The sequence below is a fragment of the Aethalodelphis obliquidens genome, unplaced genomic scaffold, assembly GCF_003676395.1.
Source record: "Aethalodelphis obliquidens isolate GAN/ISIS:26980383/991018 unplaced genomic scaffold, ASM367639v1 scaffold121, whole genome shotgun sequence".
In the NCBI taxonomy this organism is placed as follows: domain Eukaryota; kingdom Metazoa; phylum Chordata; class Mammalia; order Artiodactyla; family Delphinidae; genus Aethalodelphis; species Aethalodelphis obliquidens.
In genome coordinates this window covers 2104353-2128528 of record NW_020838065.1, presented here as the reverse complement: position 1 = coordinate 2128528, position 24176 = coordinate 2104353, and the positions used below count along the sequence as shown (strand labels likewise).

Below are 24176 nucleotides of genomic sequence, written 5' to 3'. Positions count from 1 at the left end.
CCTGGAAGGGTGGTCAGCTGAGGGGTTGCTTGTGGGCTGCCTTCCACTCACCGAGATTTGCTGGGGCTGCATCTGCACAGAGAGTAGGGGTCTTTTTCTAATTTGCAGAAAGGTGCTATAGGGGTTATAGCGGCAGCCTAATGAAATAACATGCAGTAATTTTAAAGAGTGAATTTCTTACAAGGTGAAAGTTGAGCCCAAATGCTCTGTAGCCCTGTTTACTATGTTTGATTTAGTCTTGTTCTCATCCCCTGCGCTCCTCTCCTGCCACCAACACCTACTGTCCTTGTAATTGCCAGAATGGTCTATTTAAAAGATAGATCAGGTCATCTCACTCCCATGCTCAAAACCTCTAGTGGCTTCTATCACATAGAACACAATCCAAAGCCCCCAGCGTGGCCCTCAGAGGCCTTTGTGGTCTGGCCCCAGCTACCTCTTCGCCTTCACCTCCTTCCTCTCTGCCCTTCATAGGAGAACTCTAATCACCCTGGCCTCCTTGTAGTTCATCAGGAAGGCCAAGCAGGCTCCCACCTCAGGGCCTCTGCACTTGCTTTTTCCTCTCCTGGACCATTCTTCTTCCTGACGGCCTGGAGCCCACTTGACTCACTTCCTCACACTATACAGGCTTCTGCTCAGATGGCACTTTGTCAGTTAGACACAGCTCATCCTTTGTCCTTTGTCCTCCACAGGACACAGGTCCTTTGTCCTCCACATTCTTTATCCCCTCACCATGCTTCATTTTCTCTCAGAGTACTTATTACTGCAAAATAGTACATATTTATTATCAGCTCTTCTCTGGATTGTAAATTCCCTCATGCTGGGTTGTCTGTTTCATTTGTTCCCATGTCCCCAGTACCTAAAATAGTGCCTGGTCAGAGTCAGCTTCCAGTTAGTGAATGTACGAATGACTTGGTTAGGTAGTCGTGATGGAGACAGAAAAAAGGGAACCAGTTGCAGAGATATTTGGCAGATAAAAGCAACAGGACTTGGAGATGGTTTAGATATGGAAGATAGAGGAGATGGAGTTGTCAAGGATGCGTGCTTGGTTTGTGGCTTGTTCTGGGATGGACAGTGATATCATTCACTGAGATAGTGGTGCTAGGAGATCAGATTTGGGGGATGGTATAAATATGGTTTTGGATGAATTAAATTAAGTTGTCTTTGGTTGACCCAGTTATTCAAGTGGAGATGTCAAATAGCCTGTTTGATTTGGAGTTCCACCCCTTATAATATACCCTGGGCATTAAATGTAAATTTGGGAGACCCTGTCACTAAAGATAATTGAAACAGTGGTTGAGTTTGAGTTAGCCTGTGGAGTGGATTCAGAGTACAGCAAGAGCAAGAAAGAGCCTAGGACTCAGTCTTGAGGAACTCTGGCATTTCATGGCTAGGCAGAGAGAAATGAACCCGTAGGGAAGACAAGGTAAGGTGTACTGTAGAAGGAAACTCAGGAGTCTAGTGTCATTGAAGTCAAGTCTCATAAAGGATGGTATCAGTAGAGATAGGTAAAAGTAGATGAACTTGAGACATATTTAGATGGCAGAACAAACAAGTCTTGGTAATTGATTAGCGGAGGGAGAGGTGTGAAGGATGCCTTTTAAAGTTTCGATTCAGAACTGGTGCCAATTACAGAGACAAAAAGGTTATACAGGTTGGGGGAGGAAATAATCATAAATTCAGTTGAGCTGTCTTTGAAACATGTAAGTTGCTGTTTTGAGCAGGGTGTTGTATAATTAGGTATGGAGAGTGAGAGAAGTCTTGCCTAGAGTATGTTTATAGATGAAGCTGGCCTGTGGAAAGGGTACAGAGTGAAAAGAATCAGGGGCCTAGGACTCAACCCTATGGAACTCCAAGGATTAAAGATCAGGTAGAGGAAAATGAGCGCACAAAGCAGATTGAAAAGCTGCAAAGGAGATTGAAGGTGGTGGAACATGAGAAGAATTTGGAGGCAAGTTCAGGGTCACTGTAGCTTAGGTAGTGAGCATCTGAAGGAAAATGAGGGGTCACTATCAGATGCTGCTGAGAGGTAAGTTAGGTGGGGACTGAAGAGAGCATCTTGCCTTTGTCACATGAAGGTCATGGTTGCCTTAGAGAGAGTAGTGGTAAGGACAGAAGCCAGAACGGAGCCCATGAGGGGTGAGTGAGCAGGAGGACATGAATACGTGTGGGATACGACAAAGTAAGATGTGACAAGGAGGCAGTAGCTGGAGAGCTCTCCTATGCAAATATAAACAAATATTTCTTTTTTTTCCTCTGTCCACTCAAATTATATTATACAGCACACATTATTCTGCCCCTTTCACTTGATATATATTGAAACTCTTTCCATGTCAGTACATAAAGAGCTTCTTCATTCTAAGGAGTAGTTCTACAGCCTTCAGCTGGCTCTCTTCTTGGCTGGCAGAAGAGGTGATTTTGGTTGTATGTGGCTTTGGATAATGTTAGCCCAGTGGGTCCAGTTTGGGCTAGAATTTTATAAATGCTATGACTTCTAATTAGCAATATGGATATTGGTTTAAAGCTGTACCTTTATCGTGTACCCATATGATGTCCTGGTGTATTACAGTTAGAGTTAATCCAACTGTCCATCAAAGGAATCTGGTTGAATAAGCTGAGGGACATTCTCACAGTGGAATTCTCACTGTAAAAAGGAATGAGGAAGAACTCTGTAAATTCCACTGTGGGGTGATAATATTACTAAGTAGGGGAAAGTGCAGAACAGAACAGTGAGAGTAGGACTTTCATCAAAGAAAGGAGGAAATACCAAAAAATAAAAAGTGTATATTTGCTTATATTAAAAAAAAAATAGAGAAGCCAAAAAAAAAAAAAAGGATAAAAGCAGATCTATAAAAATGGTTACCTATAAGGTGAAGGAAGAAAAAGAAAAAGGATTGAGAGAACAAGGATAGAATGCAGAATTTTTTAAGGTACACTGTTTTTATAATGTTGACTTTGGAACCATAAAAATGTTTTATAAATTATAAAACAAGATTAAACAAAAATGAAAAAGTGTTCCATAAATATTGAAAGCAAAATGAAACAAATGACCCTAATTTTGTTTCAGGTTGCTGGCTTAGTCACATAGAGAAAAATTATCTCAAATGCTTTTAAATCACAGCAGCTTGAATAAAGATCCTTAGTGATTTATATAAATATTATGATTTATAATAAGAAATATATATTTGGTACAGAGCTCCTAAAACCCTGGGAATTCCTAGGTGATGAGAGCCACAAAGGTGTCTTTGTTATATTAATGAGGTTTCTTTTGGACCCTACCTTAGGATGGGGCCTGGTTGCCAGGACCAATCATGTGATTAGAGGGTTGAAACTTAGTTCCGCCCCTTGACCTCCAGGGAGGGGAGGGGGACTGGAGGTTGAATTAGTTGCCAGTGGCCAATGATTTAATCAATCATGCCTGTATAATGAAGCCTCCATAAAAACCCAAAAGGACAGATTCAGAAAGCTTCTGGGTTGGTGAATATGTGGAGATCTGGGGAGAGTGGTGTACTTAGAGAGGGCTTAGAAATTCCATGCCCTTTCCCCATACATTGCCCTGTGCATCTCTTCCATCTGGCTGTTCCCAAGTTATATCCTCTTATAATTAACTGGTGATCTAGTAAGCAAAATGTTTCTCTGAGTTCCATGAGCCACTGTAGCAAATTAACCAAACCTAAGAAGGGGGTCGTGGGAACCTCTGATTTATAGCCAGTTGGTCAGAAGTACAGATGATAACCTGGGCTTGTGACTGGTGTCTGAGGGAGGCAGGGGGCAGTCTTGTAGGACTGAACCCTTAACCTGTGGGATATGATGCTATCTCCAGGTAGATAATGTCAGAGTTGAGCTGAATTGTAGGACACCCAGTTGGTATCCAAGAATTGCTTATTATTGATGTGGAAACCGGCCCCCCCCACCACATTGGAATTGGGTGAAGAACATGTAATTAGTACCTGTAAGGCAAAAATAACTTCAAAAATCATGTTGATTTTGGTGGGTATAATAAAAATATGTGGTTATGTTTACAAATAGAGTTCTTATCTTTGAGAAATGTGTTCTGAAATATTATTGATGAAATGATATAATATGGAATTAGCGTACTTTAGCATATGCTAATGAAAGAGACGTAAGGGAGTTGTATTAATTTTCTCAGCCTGCTCCAACAAAGTGCCACAAACTGTGTGGCTTTAAACAACAGAAATTTATTGTCTCACAGTTTTGCGGGACCATGCTCCCTCTGAAACTCCAGGTAGAATCCTTCCTTGCCTCTCCCTACCTTCTGGATGTGGCCAGTGGTCCTTGTTCCTTGGCTTGCAGCTGCATCACTCCAGTCTCTGCTTCTCTTGTCACTTGGTGTTCCCCTGGGGTATCTTGACATGGTCTTTCTGTGCTTGCCTGTGTCCAAATTTCCCTTTTATAAAGACACCAGTCATATTAGGACCTACCTTAATCACCTCATCTCAACTTGATTGAATCTGCAAAGTTACTATTACCAAATAAGGTCATATTCTAAGTAGTTGGAAATTAGGACTTCAACATATCTTTTTTGGGTGATGCAGTTCAACGCATAATAAGGTAATAGATGAAACAGCATTAGTGATTGTTGATGCTGGCTTGGCAATTCATTGTACAATTCATTCTACTTTTGTACATGCTGAACATTTTCCATAATAAAAAGCTTTAAAAATCAGAATTACCAACAACAGAATTTCTAAAACAGCATTTCTCTTTTTCACCAACGCAGGCATTCTGGAATACATTTACAGATGTGTAGTTCTGCCCCCATGGTGGTGTTGTGTGTAATTCTCAGCATATAGCTCCCTCAATTCTCTGACTCTAGAAAACCTTATGAGACTGCAAATGCATGTGACATTTTTATAGGAATAATTTTGAATCTGACCACCTGTAGGATAAGGTGGGAAGGATATAGGTCTGGAAAGTTGGCTTGGGTTCAAAGATTTTGATGCTGCCTTTAGCCCTCACACTATCCCTCCATCTAATCTATGGCTAATCCTTTAAAATCCCATTTTAGACATTCCTTCCCCCAAATTCTGGCCACACTTGTACGGCTTCCCAGCTTGCACTTGCTACTATCTGAGGGTAGTTTGGATGTTGTTGTAAGCTCACATTTTCATCCATTTCTGTCTTGTGTTTTTGTTGTATAAATTATCACACTTCTCCTTTTTTGTCTCTTATGCCAAACTGTGAGCTCCTTAAAGAAGTTAACTGTTTCTTTTCATTACCAGATCTGGAATGTTTTGTGGATCACATGCCTAGGATAGAGGCTGACATATTGTAGGTGCTTTTTAAGTATTTGATGAATGAATTAAATAAGGAGCAGTCAATGCTTTTTGAAATAATAAGAGGAGTTCTGTACAGTAAGAAGGTTAAATTCAGTGGGAAGTAATGCTAGAAAGGTGAGAAACGGGTCAAAGGATCAAATTGAAGGTCAATAGCAATAGTCACTATTGAGTAAGGAGATCCTGAACTTGGATGTATTAATGATGGTTGTTAGAGACATCTTAGTGAAGAGATTCAAGGGAATTTGATGACTGACTAGACTTGGAATGCAGGGGAGAGAAGATTCTGAGATGAAACTGAGAATTCATGGCAAAGGAGCTGAAGAAGTTATGATATAATTCATAACTCGGAAACACAAAAAAGAGTTTGAAAGGAACGCACTGGATTCGGCTTTGGACAAGCTAAATTTGAAGAAAAATACTCAAATGAAGAGTCTAGCAGGCAGCTGGAAATACCTCTGTAAAGTGTTTTGAGGGTCAGGATAGTCATTCAGATAGGAGGTGTGGGAGTGGATGAAATCATCTAGGGAGAGAAGGTTGAAGAGAGACTCACAGAGTTTCATAAGCACCAAGGGAGGAGAATCTAGACCTAATGACAGGAACTAGTCAGGGTGGTGGTCATTGGCAAGATCACCTGGTCTCTAAACTTCTGACCTAAGTCATAACCTTGTTCATGAGTTAGCTCAGGCCCAGGCTTGATTCTAGGAGAGAGCAAAAGTTGAACTGCACTTCAGGAGACATATCTTAGACCTGCAGAAAACTTTAAGCAGACCATAAAGAACAGTTAGGATGTCCATAATCCAGGACTCATGTCCCCTTCATTGGGAAACATGACTGTTTTAAGTTATTAGTCCCATTCTGGACTAAGGCATTGGCACTTGAAGTAGAGTTGAGGTGAGTTTCACAGTATTGGTATGGACCCTTGTAGCTATAATTACTTCCATTAAAAAATGAAAACTCCCCATGTCCTGTTTCTCTATTCTCCTTTAAACAGAACTTTTCAAAAGCATTTCTATACTTGATGTCTCCATGTTCTCACCTCCCATTGTTTCTTCTGTGCACTCCAGTGGGGCTTTCTTCCTTACTATTCCATGAAAAGCAGTTATTAAATCCCAGACAGTCTCCATCTTGGCACAATCAGGGTTAAGTTTTTAATTCTTAAATTGTTTAACAAAGTTGATCATTGCCTGCTCACTGGAGTACTTTCTTCCTTTGGCTTCTGAACCACCATACTCTTCTGCTTTTCTTCTTTTTCTTGCCCTCTAGTATTACAGTGCCTAAGTGACTTTTTCAGTTCTTAAGTTTTTTTTTGTTTTTTGTTTTTTTTGGCTGCGTTGGGTCTTTGTTGCTGCGCGCGGGCTTTCTCTAGTTGCGGCAAGCGGGAGTTCTTTGTTGCGGTGCGCAGGCTTCTCATTGTGGTGGCTTCCCTTGTTGCGGAGCACGGGCTCCAGGTGCGCAGGCTCAGCAGTTGTGGATCACAGGCTCCAGAGCGCAGGCTCAGTAGTTGTGGCACACGGGCTTAGTTGCTCCTTAGAGCAACTAAGTTGATCTTCCTGGACCAGGACTCAAACCCATGTCCCCTGCATTGACAGGCGGATTCTTAACCACTGCACCACCAGGGAAGCCCAGTTCTTCAGCTTTAAATAAAACTTACCTACTGATGACTCCTAAACACCTGAATGTAGCTTTAACCTTTTCCAAAATAATCTAAAAATATCTCCAAAATAATACATAAAAAATGTTTCAGTATCTTCTTCAGTGTCTCTTAAGGCATTTCAGCCATAATGAACATATCTGAAACAGAATAACCCCTGAGACTTGCCCTTTTCCTAGTCTTCTTCTCAGTAGCTTGTGCCAGCATTCATCATTTTCAGGCTGGAAACCTAGGAGTGATCCCTAACTCTTTTATTCCCTCTCAGCACCCCACATAGAGTCCCTCCAGCAATTTCAGTTCTGTTAGTATGTGATAAGGATGCAGTCACCATATACCTCTAACCCATTTCTCACCTACTTAACTACAGGAGCCTCCTAATCTTCCCTGCTTCCACTTGTGCCCCAACAGTCTGTTCTCTACACAGTAGCCAACTTGAGTGAGCATGTAATTGCCTTGTGACTTCCCATGATACTTAGAATAAAATTCCAGAGTCCTTACATGACCTGTGAGGCCTTATATGACTTGCCTCTACCTATTCCTCCAATGTTATTTACTATTTTCTCTTTTGCTCGCTGCACTCTAGCCACACAGCCTCTTTGCTGTTCCTCAGAAGTCACCACACTTTTGTGTTTGCTGTTTTCTTTGCCCAGGAAGCTCTTGCTTCACACATCCATATGGTTGTTTGTTTACTTATTGTCAGTCCATCCCTCCCTCATACACACACACATACACACACACACACAGTACACATACACAAAACCAAGGTATAAGCTCCTCAAAGACCGGAACTCTGTCTTATCACATTCTCTGCATTCCCTAGAACATTACCTGGTCCATAGTAGGCAGTTAATAAATATTTGTGAATGGAAAGGATGTCTCCAGCATATGCAAAGATAACGAAATAAGATAAAAACATGTAGTGCTCCAGAAACTGCATGCAGTTCAGCATACCTGGCAAGAAACCAGGGTAGGGAGATGAGTACCGAGGTGAATGAAGGTCAGATCATGAAACACCTTGTTGACCATGTTAAGTACTCAGGACCTTACTTATATACAAATCATTGAAGATAAGTTGGAGGATCTTACAGAAGTTTGCAACATGGTAAGATGTGGATTTTAGAAAGATTACTGTGGCTACAGTGTGGAGACTGAATTGACAGCAAGATATGAGGTGGGGAGACTAGTTAGGAGACTACGGTGGAACAGTAAAGCATGAGAAACAGAGTACCATTTAGGTACCCGAGCCCAGTGCTCAGGGCTCTAGTAAAGTTGTTGGTTGTAAAACTGCAGTCTTTACATACAGACCTAAGGCAGGGTCTCTAACTTTGCCTTATAAACTACAATCCAAAATTTCGGAATCTTGCTATCTTCTTCCCAGCTCATGTAGTAACCTAGAACCAGTGACTGATGTTCACAGGGAAAGTACTCCATTTTTGCCACTGCCTCCCACACTTCTGCCCAAATAATGTTATTGAAATTTGGATCACTTAAGCAAGACTTAGATGGACAAGGAAATTGAAAGGTGTTGAACAGAAAATAAAAAACTCCTCTTTCTGTTACAACAAATAGTAAAGATTAGAGAGCAGATAGGTTTTGTGATTGGCTAAATGAAGAAGAGCTATTACACGAATGCACATTATGGGCTCTTCCAGAAGATGTGGTTCCTAATTTAATGAGTGATTTATTGATACTTATCTATATATGTATTTTAAAATGAGTCTTATTCTCACTTGCTCTGTTTGGCAAATATCAGTGCCTTAAAAAAAAATAGTAAAGATGGGTGCATATAAAATTAGAGAGGGTCGGGCTTCCCTGGTGGCGTAGTGGTTGAGAGTCTGCCTGCCGATGCAGGGGACACGGGTTCGTGCCCCGGTCCAGGAAGATCCCACATGCCGCGGGGCAGCTGGGCCCGTGAGCCATGGCCGCTGAGCCTGCGCGTCCGGAGCCTGTGCTCCGCAATGGGAGAGGCCACAACAGTGAGAGGCCCACGTACCGCAAAAAAAAAAAAAAAAAAAGGGTGTGTAGAGTGGGGGAAAAAAACCCCCAAACCTTAGGGAAAGCAATTTTTAAAGTGGAAATAGAAAAAGTTACCCATGAAGGAAACTGAGAAGTTAACACTTGTAGAAGAAAAGAGAAAAGCAGAATATATTATGTTCACCAAGCAGAGAGAATCTGTATACAGGTGAGTTAGTGAATGTCAGATAGGAATCTCAAAATACAGTGAGTTGCAAAGGAGCCCTTTAAATGGTTACTCTAGCCCAGGAGAAAATGCCAAACTATATGTGTACCTATTCCCTGACAGAATTTAATATTCAATGAATTGTGTCCTTACCCCATTTTAAAATTTATTGAATTTAATTCTGTTTTTTACCACCTTATCATGTTAGCCCTTTTTACCTTTTTATGTTTATTCCTGTCTTATTGATCTTTGACTCTTTTCTATACCACTTGCATAGCATCTCCTGCTTGATGCATGAGCAAGGCTGCTTTCTTATCTTGCAACTTTTGGCTTCATGCCTACCTGTTGGCACCTCTGTAGATTAATTCAGTAATTACTTCCTGTTTGAACTGGCTCTGAAACCCTTCCATTGCTTGTATAATGTACTGTCCTGGAAGGCAACTTCTCATACAAGTGCTTGAATCCTGTGTGTGTGTGTGTGTGTGTGTGTGTGTGTGTGTGTGTGTATGAAATTAATATAAAAATAATAGAGATTATTTGACATTGTTCAAATTAGGTATATGTAAGTTATTAAGGAAGGTTAACAAAACAAACATTTTGTGTATAATTCAGATGCCATTAGGAGGATCTGTAGGTTAATAGGGCATGCTAATCTGCTTGCAGAGAACGTTAGAGTAGAAAAGGAAGGTGAAAAATATTTAGATATAGATAAATATAATTACATATATAGAATATATATATATATATTTTTTTACACTGGTGAGTGCCTGTAATAAGAGAAATGCACTCTGGAAACTCACAGACAAGAAAGGACTCAGTTAACTTTTGAACTGAATCTGAAGGATACAAAGGAATTTGGCATGAGGGAAAAGGGATGAAGACTTTCCAGATTAGGAATGATTACAGAAAGAAGAAAAATGTCATGAAGAAAATTTAGGATTCTGTCATGGGCTTTGGACTCTGATCCCAGGCTGCCTTTTCCAATTCATGGATCCCCTTTGAATCCCTCTTCTCCATTTTCCATTAGCCAATTCTTCTGATCACTCTTACACTCACCCTCTTTAAATGGGTTTGTTTAATCTTTTCTTCACTCTGTTCTTCTCAACTCCTGTTGATTGTTTCTCTGTACCACTTAAATCTCCTGAATTTTTCTTCTTACTATTTTTGGCCATATACCAAGACCTTATTTATTTATTTATTTATTTTTATTTTTAATATCTTTATTGGGGTATAATTGCTTTACAATGGTGTGTTAGTTTCTGCTTTATAACAGAGTGAATCAGTTATACATATACATATGTTCCCATATCTCTTCCCTCTTGCGTCTCCCTCCCTCCCACCCTCCCTATCCCACCCCTCCAGAGGGTCACAAACCACCGAGCCTGATATCCCTGTGCCATGCGGCTGCTTCCCATTAGCTATCTACTTTACGTTTGTTAGTGTATATATATGTCCATGCCTCTCTCTCGCCCTGCCACAGGTCACCCTTCCCCCTCCCCATATCCAAGTCCGTTCTCCAGTAGGTCTGTGTCTTTATTCCTGTCTTACTCCTAGGTTCTTCATGACATATTTTTTTCTTAAATTCCATATATATGTGTTAGCATACGGTATTTGTCTTTCTCTTTCTGACTTACTTCACTCTGTAGGACAGACTCTAGGTCTATCCACCTCATTACAAATAGCTCAATTTCGTTTCTTTTTAGGGCTGAGTAATATTCCATTGTATATATGTGCCACATCTTCTTTATCCATTCATCCGATGATGGACACTTAGGTTGTTTCCATCTCCGGGCTATTGTAAATAGAGCTGCAATGAATATTTTGGTACATGACTCTTCTTGAATTTTGGTTTTCTCAGGGTATATGCCCAGTAGTGGGATTGCTGGGTCATATGGTAGTTCTATTTGTAGTTTTTTAAGGAAACTCCATACTGTTCTCCATAGTGGCTGAACCAATTCACATTCCCACCAGCAGTGGAAGAGTGTTCCCTTTTCTCCATACCCTCTGCAGCATTTATTGTTTCTAGATTTTTTGATGATGGCCATTCTGACTGGTGTGAGATGATATCTCATTGTAGTTTTGATTTGCATTTCTCTAATGATTAATGATGTTGAGCATTCTTTTATGTGTTTGTTGGCAGTCTGTATATCTTCTTTGGAGAAACGTCTATTTAGGTTTTCTGCCCATTTTTGGATCGGGTTGTTTGTTTTCTTGTTATTGAGCTGCACGAGCTGCTTGTAAATTTTGGAAATTAATCCTTTGTCAGTTGCTTCATTTGCAAATATTTTCTCCCATTCTGAGGGTTGTCTTTTGGTCTTGTTTATGGTTTCCTTTGCTGTGCAAAAGCTTTGAAGTTTCATTAGGTCCCATTTGTTTATTTTTGTTTTTATTTCCATTTCTCTAGGAGGTGGGTCAGAAAGGATCTTGCTGTGATTTATGTCATAGAGTGTTCTGCCTATGTTTTCCTCTAAGAGTTTGATAGTTTCTGGCCTTACATTTAGGTCTTTAATCCATTTTGAGCTTATTTTTGTGTATGGTGTTAGGGAGTGATCTAATCTCATACTTTTACATGTACCTGTCCAGTTTTCCCAGCACCACTTATTGAAGGGCTGTCCTTTCTCCACTGTACATTCCTGCCTCCTTTATCAAAGATAAGGTGACCATATGTGCGTGGGTTTATCTCTGGGCTTTCTATCCTGTTCCATTGATCTATATTTCTGTTTCTGTGCCAGTACCATATTGTCTTGATTACTGTAGCTTTGTAGTATAGTCTGAAGTCAGGGAGCCTGATTCCTCCAGCTGCGTTTTTCATTCTCAAGATTGCTTTGGCTATTCGGGGTCTTTTGTGTTTCCATACAAACTGTGAAATTTTTAGTTCTAGTTCTGTGAAGAATGCCAGCGGTAATTTGATAGGGATTGCATTGAATCTGTAGATTACTTTGGGTAGTAGAGTCATTTTCACAATGTTGATTCTTCCAATCCAAGAACATGGTATATCTCTCCATCTATTTATGTCATGTTTAATTTCTTTCATCAGTGTCTTATAATTTTTCTGCATACAGGTGTTTTGTCTCCTTAGGTAGGTTTATTCCTAGATATTTTATTCTTTTTGTTGCAATGGTAAATGGGAGTATTTTCTTGATTTCACTTTCATATTTTTCATCATTAGTATATAGGAATGCCAGAGATTTCTGTGCATTAATTTTGTATCCTGCAACTTACCAAATTCATTGATTAGCTCTAGTAGTTTTCTGGTAACATCTTTAGGATTCTCTATGTATAGTATCATTTCATCTGCAAACAGTGACAGCTTTACTTCCTCTTTTCCGATTTGGATTCCTTTTATTTCCTTTTCTTCTCTGATTGCTGTGGCTAAAACTTCCAAAACTATGTTGAATAAGAGTGGTGAGAGTGGGCAACCTAGTCTTGTTCCTGATCTTAGAGGAAATGCTTTCAGTTTTTCACCATTGAGGACGATGTTGGCTGTGGGTTTGTCATATATGGCCTTTATTATGTTGAGGAAAGTTCCCTCTATGCCTAGTTTCTGCAGGGTCTTTATCATAAATGTTTGTTGAATTTTGTCAAAAGCTTTCTCTGCATCTATTGAGCTGATTATATGGTTTTTCTCCTTCAATTTGTTAATATGGTTTATCACATTGATTGATTTGCGTGTATTGAAGAATCCTTGCATTCCTGGAATAAACCCCACTTGATCATGGTGTATGATCCTTTTAATGTGCTCTTGGATTCTGTTTGCTAGTATTTTGTTGAGGATTTTTGTATCTATGTTCATCAGTGATATTGGCCTGTAGTTTTCTTTCTTTGTGACATCCTTGTCTGGTTTTGGTATCAATGTGATGGTGGCCTCGTAGAATGAATTTGGGAGTGTTCCTGCCTCTGCTATATTTTGGAAGAGTTTGAGAAGGATAGGTATTAGCTCTTCTCTAAATGTTTGATAGAATTCGCCTGTGAAACCATCTGGTCCTGGACTTTTGTTTGTTGGAAGATTTTTAATCACAGTTTCAATTTCAGTGTTTGTGATTGGTCTGTTCATATTTTCTATTTTTTCCTGATTCAGTCTTGGCAGGTTGTGCATTTCTAAGAAGTTGTCCATTTCTTCCAGTTTGTCCATTTTATTGGCATATAGTTGCTTGTAGTAATCTCTCATGATCTTTTATATTTCTGCAGTGTCAGTTGTTCTCCTTTTTCATTTCTAATTCTATTGATTTGAGTCTTCTCCCTTTTTTTCTTGATGAGTCTGGCTAATGGTTTATCAATTTTGTTTATCTTCTCAAAGAACCAGCTTTTAGTTTTATTGATCTTTGCTATCGTTTCCTTCATTTCTTTTTCATTTATTTCTGATTTGATTTTTATGATTTCTTTCCTTCTGCTAACTTTGGGGTTTTTTTGTTCTTCTTTCTCTAATTGCTTGAGGTGCAAGGTAAGGTTGTTTATTCGACATGTTTCCTGTTTCTTAAGGTAGGATTGTATTGCTATAAACTTCCCTCTTAGAACTGCTTTTGCTCCATCCCATAGGTTTTGGGTCGTTGTGTCTCCATTGTCATTTGTTTCTAGGTATTTTTTTATTTCCTCTTTGATTTCTTCAGTGATCACTTTGTTATTAGGTAGTGTATTGTTTAGCCTCCGTGTGTTTGTTTTTTTTACAGATCTTTTCTTGTAATTGATATCTAGTCTCATAGCGTTGTGGTCAGAAAAGATACTTGATACAGTTTCAATTTTCTTAAATTTACCAAGGCTTGATTTGTGACCCAAGATACGATCTATCCTGGAGAATGTTCCATGAGCACTTGAGAAAATGTGTATTCTGTTGTTTTTGGATGGAATGTCCTATAAATATCAAGTAAGTCCATCTTGTTTAATGTATCATTTAAAGCTTGTGTTTCATTATTTATTTTCATTTTGGATGATCTGTCCATTGGTGAAAGTAGGGTGTTAAAGTCCCCTACTATGAATGTGTTACTGTCAATTTCCCCTTTTATGGCTGTTAGTATTTGCCTTATGTATTGAGGTGCTCCTATGTTGGGTGCATAGATATTTACAATTGTTATATCTTCTTCTTGGATCAATCCTTTGATCAGTATGTAGTGTCCTTCTTTGTCTCTTCTAATAGTCTTTATTTTAAAGTCTATTTTGTCTGATATGAGAATTGCTACTCCAGCTTTCTTTTGGTTTCCATTTGCATGGAATATCTTTTTCCATCCCCTTACTTTCAGTCTGTATTTGTCTCTAGGTCTGAAGTGGGTCTCTTGTAGACAGCATATATATGGGTCTTGTTTTTGTATCCATTTAGCCAATCTGTGTCTTTTGGTGGGAGCATTTAGTCCATTTACATTTAAGGTAATTATCGATATGTATGTTCCTATTCCCATTTTCTAAATTGTTTTGGGTTTGTTATTGTAGGTCTTTTCCTTCTCTTGTGTTTCTTGCCTAGAGAAGCTCCTTTAGCATTTGTTGTAAAGCTGGTTTGGTGGTGCTGAACTCTCTCAGCTTGTCTGTAAAGGTTTTAAGGTTTTAATTTTTTTTTTAAGGTTTTAATTTCTCCATCAAATGTGAATGAGATCCTTGTTGGGTAGAGTAATCTTGGTTGCGGGTTTTTCTCCTTCATCACTTTAAATGTGTCCTGCCAGTCCCTTCTGGCTTGCAGAGTTTCTGCTGAAAGATCAGCTGTTAACCTTATGGGGATTCCCTTGTGTGTTATTTGTTGTTTTTCCCTTGCTGTTTTTAATATGCTTTCTTTGTATTTAATTTTTGACAGTTCGATTAATATGTGTCTTGGCGTATTTCTCCTTGCATTTATCCTGTATGGAACTCTGTGTGTTTCCTGGACTTGATTAATTATTTCTTTTCCCATATTAGGGAAGTTTTCAACTATAATCTCTTCAAATATTTTCTCAGTCCCTTTCTTTTTCTCTTCTTCTTCTGGAACCCCTATAATTCTAATGTTGGTGTGTTTAATGTTGTCCCAGAGGTCTCTGAGACTGTCCTCAGTTCTTTTCATTCTTTTTTCTTTATTCTGCTCTGCAGTAGTTATTTCCACTATTTTATCTTCCAGGTCACTTACCCGTTCTTCTGCCTCAGTTATTCTGCTATTGATCCCATCTAGAGTATTTTTAATTTCATTTACTGTGTTGTTCATTGTTGTTTCTTTCATTTTTAGTTCTTCTAGGTCCTTGTTAAATGTTTCTTGCATTTTGTCTATTCTATTTCCAAGATTTTGGATCATCTTTACTATGATTATTCTGAATTCTTTTTCAGGTAGACTGTCTAGTTCCTCTTCATTTGTTAGGTTGGTGGGTTTTTATCTTGCTCCTTCATCTTTTGTGTGTTTTTCTGTCTTCTCATTTTGCTTATCTTACTGTGTTTGGGGTCTCCTTTTTGCAGGCTGCAGGTTCGTAGTCCCCATTGTTTTTGGTGTCTGTCCCCAGTGGCTAAAGTTGGTTCAGTGGGTTGTGTAGGCTTCCTGGTGGATGGGACTAGTGCCTGTGTTCTGGTGGATGAGGCTGGATCTTGTGTTTCTAGTGGGCAGGTCCACATCTGGTAGTGTGTTTTGGGGTGTCTGTGGACCTATTATGATTTTAGGCAGCCTCTCTGCTAATGGGTGGGGTTGTGTTCCTGTTTTGCTAGTTGTTTGGCATAGGTTGTCCAGCACTGTAGCTTGCTGGTCGTTGAGTGAATCTGGGTGCTGGCATTGAGATGGAGGTCTCTGGGAGATTTTCTCTATTTGATATTATGTGGAGCTGGGAAGTCTCTTGTAGACCAGTGTCCTGAAGTTGGCTCTCCCACCTCAGAGGCACAGCACTGACTCCTGGATGCAGCACCAAGAGCCTTTCATCCACAAGGCTCAGAATAAAAGGGAGGAAAAGTAGAAAGAATTAGTAGAAGTAGGAAGAAAGCAAGAAAGAAAGAAAGGAAGGAAGGAAGGAAGAAGAAAAGGAAAGAAGGAAAGGGAGGGAGGTAGGAAGGAAGGAAGGAATGAGGGAAGAAAGGAAAAAGAAGGTAAAGTAAAATGAAGTAAAATATAATAAAGTTATTTAATTAAAAAAATAATTATTTAGAAAAAAAATTTTAGAAACAAAAAATACGGACGGATAGAACCTTAGGACAAATGGTGGAAGCAAAGCTATACATACAAAATCTCATACAGAAGCATACACATACACACTCACAAAAAGAGGAAGAGGGGAAAAAATCATAAATCTTGCTCTCAAAGTCCACCTCCTCAATTTGGGATGTTTTGTTGTCTGAAGGAGGGCAGGAAGGAAAGAAAGAAGATAAAGTAAAATAAAAGTTATTCAAATAAAAAATAATTATTAAAAAAAAAGAAAAAAACAGACGGATAGAACCCTGGGACAAATGGTAGAAGTAGAGGTATACAGTCAAAATCCCACACAGAAGCAAACACGTACATACTCACAAAAAGAGGAAAGGGGGAAAAAATCATAAATCTTGCTCTCAAAGTCCACCTCCTCCATTTGGGACGATTTGCTGTCTATTCATGTATTCCATCAAGTTGATTGTGGAGCTGTACTCTGCTGCTTCTGAGGCTGCTGGGAGAGATTTCCCTTTCTCTTCTTTTTTCTCACAGCTCCCAGGGGCTCAGCTTTGGATTTGGCCCCACCTCTGTGTGTAGGTCGCCAGAGGGCATCTGTTTTTCGCTCAGACAGGACAGGGTTAAAGGAGCCGTTGATTCGGGGGCTCTGGCTCACTCAGGCCAGGGGGAGCGAGGGGCGCGGAGTGCGGGGTGAGCCTCCGGCGGCAGAGGCTGGCGTGACGTTGCACCAGCCTGAGGCGCGCCGTGCGTTCTCCCGGGGAAGTTGTCCCTGGATCCCGGGAAACTTGCAGTGGCGGGCTGCACAGGCTCCCCAGAAGGGAGGTGTGGATAGTGACCTGTGCTTGCCCACAGGCTTCTTGGTGGCAGCAGCAGCAGCCTTAGCGTCTCCTGCCCATCTCTGGGGTCTGCGCTTTTAGCCGCGGCTCACGCCCGTGTCTGGAGCTCCTTTAAGCAGCGTTCTTAATCCCCTCTCCTCGTGCACCAGGAAACGAAGAGGGAAGAAAAAGTCTCTTGCTTCTTCTGTAGCTCCAGACCTTTTCCCAGACTCCCTCCTGGGTAGCTGTGGTGCACTAACCCCTGCAGGCTGTGTTCACTCTGCCAACCCCAGTCCTCTCCCTGCGATCCACCCAAGGCCCGAGCCTCAACTCACAGCCCCGCCCCGGCGGGTGAGCAGACAAGGCTCTTGGGCTGGTGAGTCCTCTGTGCGGGAATATCCCTGCTTTGCCCTCCTCACCCCTGTTGCTGTGCTCTTCTCCGTGGCACCGATGCTCCCCCCCTCCGCCACCCGCAGTCTCCAGCCGTGAAGGGGCTTCCTAGTGTGTGGAAACCTTTCCTCCTTCACAGCTCCCTCCCACTGGTGCAGGTCCCATTCCTATTCTTTTGTCTCTGTTTTTTCTTTTTTTCTTTTGCCCTACCCAGGTACGTGGGGGAGTTTCTTGCCTTTTGGGAGGTCTGAGGTCTGCCAGCATTCAGTAGGTGATCTGTAGGAGTTGCTCCACGTGTAGATGTATTTCTGGTGTATCTGTGGGGAGGAAGGTTATCTCCACGTCTTAGTCTTCTGCCATCTTCCCCTCGTCCCCCAAGACCTTATTTAAATACCATCAATATTCAGTCTATACATTTAGTTTCAGTAACCAAATGCTGTATCACATGAAACATCTCCAGTTTTTTCTGTCCCTTCCAGGATGGAAGAACAGTTATAAAACCACAAAGTCAACTCAAACACAAGGTTCTTCATTTCAGGAGATGATAATGAAAAGATCCAAAAGGAATGGACCCTGGGACTTCAAATCAGAAAAACCTTGCAAATATGAAGACAGATTAGAGAAAAAGCAGAAGAAAAACCAAAGTGTTCAGATAGTTTCAGTCACTCACAAAAAAATCTTCACTGTAGAAAGAAAACATAAAAATACTGAATTTGGCCAAAACTTCAGCCTAAAGTCAGTCCTTGTTAGGCAACAGATGGTTCCCAGAGAAAAAACCCCACCAAAATGTGAAATACAAGGAAACAGCTTCAAACAGAATTCCAATTTACTTAATCAACAAAAAATCAACACAGCCGGGAAACGTTATAAATGTAGTATGTGTGAGAAAACCTTCATTAATACTTCATCCCTTCGTAAACATGAGAAAAACCATAGTGGAGAGAAATTATTTAAATGTAAAGACTGTTCAAAAGCCTTTAACCAAAGTTCAGCTCTTATTCAACATCAAATAACTCATACTGGAGAGAAACCCTATATATGTAAAGAATGTGGGAAAGCTTTCACTCTCAGTACATCCCTTTATAAACACCTAAGAACACACACTGTGGAGAAATCCTATAGATGTAAGGAATGTGGTAAATCCTTCAGCAGAAGGTCAGGCCTTTTTATACATCAAAAAATCCATGCTGGAGAAAACCCCTATAAATATAATCCAGGTAGGAAGGCATCTAGTTGCAACACATCCCTTCCTGGATGTCAGAGAATGAATTCCAGAAAGAAGTCCTATTTATGTAATGAATGTGGCAATACCTTTAAGTCTAGTTCATCCCTTCGTTATCATCAGAGAATTCACACAGGAGAGAAACCTTTTAAATGTAGTGAATGTGGGAGAGCCTTCAGTCAGAGTGCATCTCTTATTCAACATGAAAGAATTCACACTGGAGAAAAGCCTTATAGATGTAATGAATGTGGAAAAGGTTTCACTTCTATTTCACGACTTAACAGACACCGCATAATTCATACTGGTGAGAAGTTTTATAATTGTAATGAATGTGGTAAAGCCTTAAGTTCCCACTCAACACTTATCATTCATGAAAGAATTCATACTGGAGAGAAACCATGTAAATGTAAAGTGTGTGGGAAAGCCTTCAGACAAAGTTCAGCTCTCATTCAACATCAGAGAATGCATACTGGAGAAAGACCCTATAAATGTAATGAGTGTGGGAAAACTTTCAGGTGTAACTCATCCCTTAGTAATCATCAGAGAATTCACACAGGAGAGAAACCATATCGATGTGAAGAATGTGGGATATCTTTTGGCCAAAGTTCAGCTCTTATTCAACATCGAAGGATTCATACAGGAGAGAAACCCTTCAAATGTAATACATGTGGGAAAACTTTTAGACAGAGCTCATCACGTATTGCCCATCAGAGAATTCATACTGGAGAGAAACCCTATGAATGTAATACATGTGGGAAACTTTTCAATCACAGGTCATCTCTTACTAATCATTATAAAATTCATATTGAAGAGAACCCCTAGAAAGTAGGTTTGCATGTGTGAAATTCTGAAACCAAAGCTCATCAGAATACATGAAAGTGATGTAATAAATGTAATGGATATGAAAAGCTATTCTATGGTTTAGTCATCAAATAATAAATTCCAAGGGTAAACCTATGTAATAGATAATGAGGAAAGTGGAAATTGTTCAGTCCTATCAGACACTTTATAATAACCTAAAATGAAGAATTCCTGACTGGAGACATTGACTTTGGGCATTTGTAAAATAATTGTTTTCTCTACAGCATCATATGCTGCATATCATATGTAATTGTTATAAACATCTGGGTGGTGAAGGGAAGTGTGCACTGGATTTCCTGTTAAACTGTAAACTTAATACTTTTTAAAAAATAACTGACATTGTAATAGTATATAAAAGATGTGGTCAAAGAAATTATACATTTTTAGAGAAAAGGACCAAATAAAAGATTAAAATGAATGTAAACTACCTCTCACTTTCTGGGGTTTGTCCTTTTTCTGACTTGATGGCAAACTTTGTGCATGGATTTCATTTAAAAATAGAAATAAAAGTGTTCTCTTCCTTTGTTCTTCTAGTAATTGCTGTGAATTGAAAATTTTCTACCCAATTTTTAATTCTGTTCTCAGAATTATTTTTTTTGCTCTGAAGTCATTTATTATGAAATTATACATGCTATATACTGTGAGCTGTCATCTTAAGTATATTAAATGGAAAAATAAGTGATTTTCAAGTTTAAGGCTATTAAATGTATATTTAATATATATTATATATTTAATAACATATATTCTAAATTCACAACAGAAGGGGCTGTCAAAAGTAGTTTAATGAATCTAGCATATGTGCCAAAATATTGAAAGGTACATCAATCACTTCATGAAATAAAGTGTATGTTTTTCCTACTTGGTGTTCTGTAGTGTCCAACAGTTTTAAGAAAACAAAAGGAGTAATTTATAAACAACTCAGTAGTTTGGTTGGTTGGTTGTTTGAGTCCCAGCTTTGGGGCAAGTACTATACTGCACACTGGGAATTTTAAGAAAAAAGTCACAGGCCTTCAGGAAACCATGAATGGAGGAAAAGGGATGGAGTTAAGAGACAATCAGATGAGTAAAGCAAATTATTATGTCACTGTATGTAAGTGTGGTTGTTTTAACAGGCAAATAGATAGGTTGTGACAATATGTTGCAGTGCAAGAATGTTGTAGAGATTTAGACATGATGAAGGAGAGATTGAATGTAACCAAGGAAACCTGTGACATCAGAGAAAGCTTTCCAGGGGCAATGATGCCTGAGCCAGGTTTTGAAAGAATAATAAGAACTCTCCAGAGGATGAGATAAGCATTCCAAATAGGAGAGGTAGAGGTGAGTAATACCATGACACCTTTATGGAAACTCAAGTATAAAACTAATGAGCAGGAGAATGGCAGGTGTTAAAGTCTGAGTAGAAGGCAGAGGCCAGATTACAAAGGGCCTATTTGCCTTGAAAAGTTTGGATTTTATCCTGAAATTGATGGAGTCAGTTAAAAATGTTAAGCAAGGAACATTGTTCTGGCAACGATGTGTAGAGGGTGTATTTAGTATATATTAAAGCTGTATAGACTGATGCCTAGAAATCTGGGCTATGGTAACTCAAGTGATAGGTGAATGAGAGTCCAAACTCAAGCAGGGACAGCATATATGGAGAACAGGAGACAAGATAATGTATTAGAAATAAGACATGGTGTTCACAAGCAAACAGATGAGGTTGGTGAATGAGAAGGCTAAGCCGACTCGAAGGTAGGGTTGCCAGGTATCCTCTGTATACTGGATATGTCTCGTATTGAATGATTTTGAACTGCATCCTGTATTGATTTTGTTAGGTCACCCTTATTGTAATCAGTTGTGCTTTTACCCAATAATGAAAATCGAGTAGTTGAAGCTATTTTTCTGCTTCAATAATTGGCACTTAAATTACTTAGGTGGCAATGCTAGCTGAAAATTGTATCTCCACAAAGACTGAAACAGTCCCTTATAGTCTCTCTCATATTTTTGGCTGAGGAAAGACCAAAGTTGGGGGGCCGAGTGGGGGTAGGAGAAGGTAAATGAGAATTGAAAGTCTTCTTTTCCATATTAAAGAAAGGAAAAGATTTCTTTTTGTCAAAGTCTCAAGTTGTAAGCAAGTAATCACCATTAATTAGAGATTACTTTGGATCAGTACACATGCTCTGAAAATCAACAGTGGCCATGCTTCTGACAGTTAGCAAGTTAAAGAGACTTCAGCTTCTGAAAGCCAATTTGTTACGATCCCATGCCTGTAGACAAGTCAGCAGATACCTCACTCCAGTGACCATACTTCTGAAAGTATGCCAGTCAATAACTGCCTTATTTCAGTGATCACACTAACATAATTGAAAGTCTGTCAATCCAATAAACACTCCTGCTTCTGAAAATCCACCAATCCTTGAACCAAGCTTCCCAAAACCTTGTATGAGATCAGCTGTGGCTTTCTTTGGGGAGGTTCTTCCTTGCAAATACAGCTCTCACTTGCAGCCATACATGAAGTTCACCTTTTCCGCATCACATATCAAAGTTCAATTTATTGTTAGTTTGTAACAACTTCTACAGTTCAACCCCAATTTACGGTTATAACTTTAGCCTCGTAAGTGACAAACATAATAATGATGCCATGAGACTATCAAATTCAATATTTTCAATTCCTGTGGTGTTTGCTATCATCTAGTATTTGAATCCCAAATGCAAATGTAAATTCATGATTAATTTTTAGAACATTGGTTATCTATTAAATGAGGAAAAAAATCCTTTTGAAACCTTTTCCACAGCATGAAACTGTTCATTCAATATAAAAAAGTGATAGAAAGTCATTTATAAACCAGTATCTATTAACAGCTAAACCTAAGAGATATATGATTATCTTAGCTATAAACAGATAAAATACATTTTCTAATTAAAACAAATTCGGATGAAAATAATCACAGCAGAAGTTCTAATGACTGTCCACATTGTGTACCATCATTATCAATCTTTTCAGCACAAATGACTGATCAAACATACCAGGAGTATTTTCTGATTCTAAAATTGCAAACAAATTTTAAGTGCCAGGATAAAATGCTGCAATAATAAAAAATGTAATAGTTCTATTTACTATTACAGAGATTATTAAAGATCTAAAATGCCTTGTCTTTTTACAACACAGCCCAAGATGCAAGTAATCACAATACTAAAAAAAAAATTCCCTTTGCTTGTATGTTCTTCTCGTGAAAAAGACTTGCTTAGAAGGCTGCTGCTCACTTATTGAATTAATAAGTGTACTGCTTTTCATAGAGATAATACAAATGCAAATTATGGTGGATGTGCAAAAGTGCAAACAATTTATTCAAAGTTGAATCAAAGTGTAATGGATTCTATGCAGGGTGTTGGCTATCTTGCCCATATTCTGCATTTCTGCATAATTCTACATAGACAACCCGTGATATTCTTTCTGTTGACACTGGAGTACTTATTGTGAAACTGTTGCATTACTTCAGCATTTAAACATTTGAGCAGTTAAAGAATTTTTGTGATTTTGTTTGCATTTCATAATCTTCAACTTTCTAGCATTCAAAAACTTGTTTGGACTTCCTGTTTCAGCTATGATATGTAAACAGCTTGCAAGTGATAGCTTGTATCCTTACAACAAGAAAAATTGGAGCAGGCTGAAAATCAGTGACTTTTCTTTTATCTTCCTGAGAACTGAGGTTGGTGGGCAAATTGCAACACTGAAATCTGGAGAGACAGGCATATCCAGAAAGATATAGCTGAGATCTGCTCACCTGGAACAGAAATTACTGGAGCCATAAACTGGTAGAAATATTTAAATGCTCATTTTGATAAATTGCTGAAGGTTGTGTGGACTGTCTTGAGAGTGAGAAACTCCTGGGGGGCCACAGTCTTAAGAGTCCCCCACATTTCCATTGTCATTAGATCCAGAAACCCGGTTGGATTTGCGTGGTGGTGACCTGAGAAATATTCCCTCACGGCTCTAGTGGAGGAAGGGTAACCATTGTGAAATACACTCAGAGTCTTCTCCACCAAAAATGCCTACTCTCCTGGGGAAAAGAGTTTCTCAGAGTCTTGTCCTAGCTGAGGTAAGGACATTCCTCCCACTTTAGCCCCCTCTAACCTTCGTGTCTCACTAAGGAGGAGAAAACAGTCAAAGAGATGGGGTTGGGGGGGGTATTCAAGGAAAAAGATTGGGAATGCTGCAACTAGAGGAGGGAATATAGGGCAAGGAGCTTGGGAAAAAGCTATACCACCCGATAAACATTTGCTCTAGACATAGGCCTACTAAGACTGAGATTTAATTGGAAGATTATAGAATCCTCCTCCCCCACCCCTACTCCCACCCCCACCCCCACAGCTTGCCAACACACCAACAACACTGAATTACAGCAGAAAGAGAGGTACAGACTCTCCTTGAGGAGGAGTGTTTAGGGAGTGTAGTGTTTTGTCAATAGTGGAGACAAAAACAAGGATACTAGAGGAATTTGAAGTCTCTGGCACCTATGGTTGCCTAACTCCTAGCCAAGTTAACTAAATCTAGCGGGATAAAGCACCATGAACATGTGGGATTTATCCCAGAAATTGAAGATGTGTACAGCATAAGAAAAGCAATCAATATAATACATTGCATTAGTAGAATGAGGGCAAAACACACACACACACACACACACACACACACACACACACACACACACA

The 24176-nt window shown here is 39.4% G+C and overlaps 1 protein-coding gene across 6 annotated transcripts in view; it reads left to right on the top strand.

Annotated features, from left to right (window-relative positions):
- The window catches only part of ZNF354A (zinc finger protein 354A), a 29335-nt gene extending 9314 nt beyond the window's left edge, over positions 1-20021 (top strand). For all 6 annotated transcript variants that reach the window (XM_027098140.1, XM_027098141.1, XM_027098139.1 and 3 more), the window contains one exon: positions 17884-20021. In XM_027098140.1, the coding sequence (XP_026953941.1) occupies positions 17884-19448 (1565 nt within the window). In that variant the 3' untranslated portion in view covers positions 19449-20021. The remainder of the gene's footprint in view (positions 1-17883) is intronic.
- The last annotated feature ends 4155 nt before the right edge of the window (positions 20022-24176 follow it).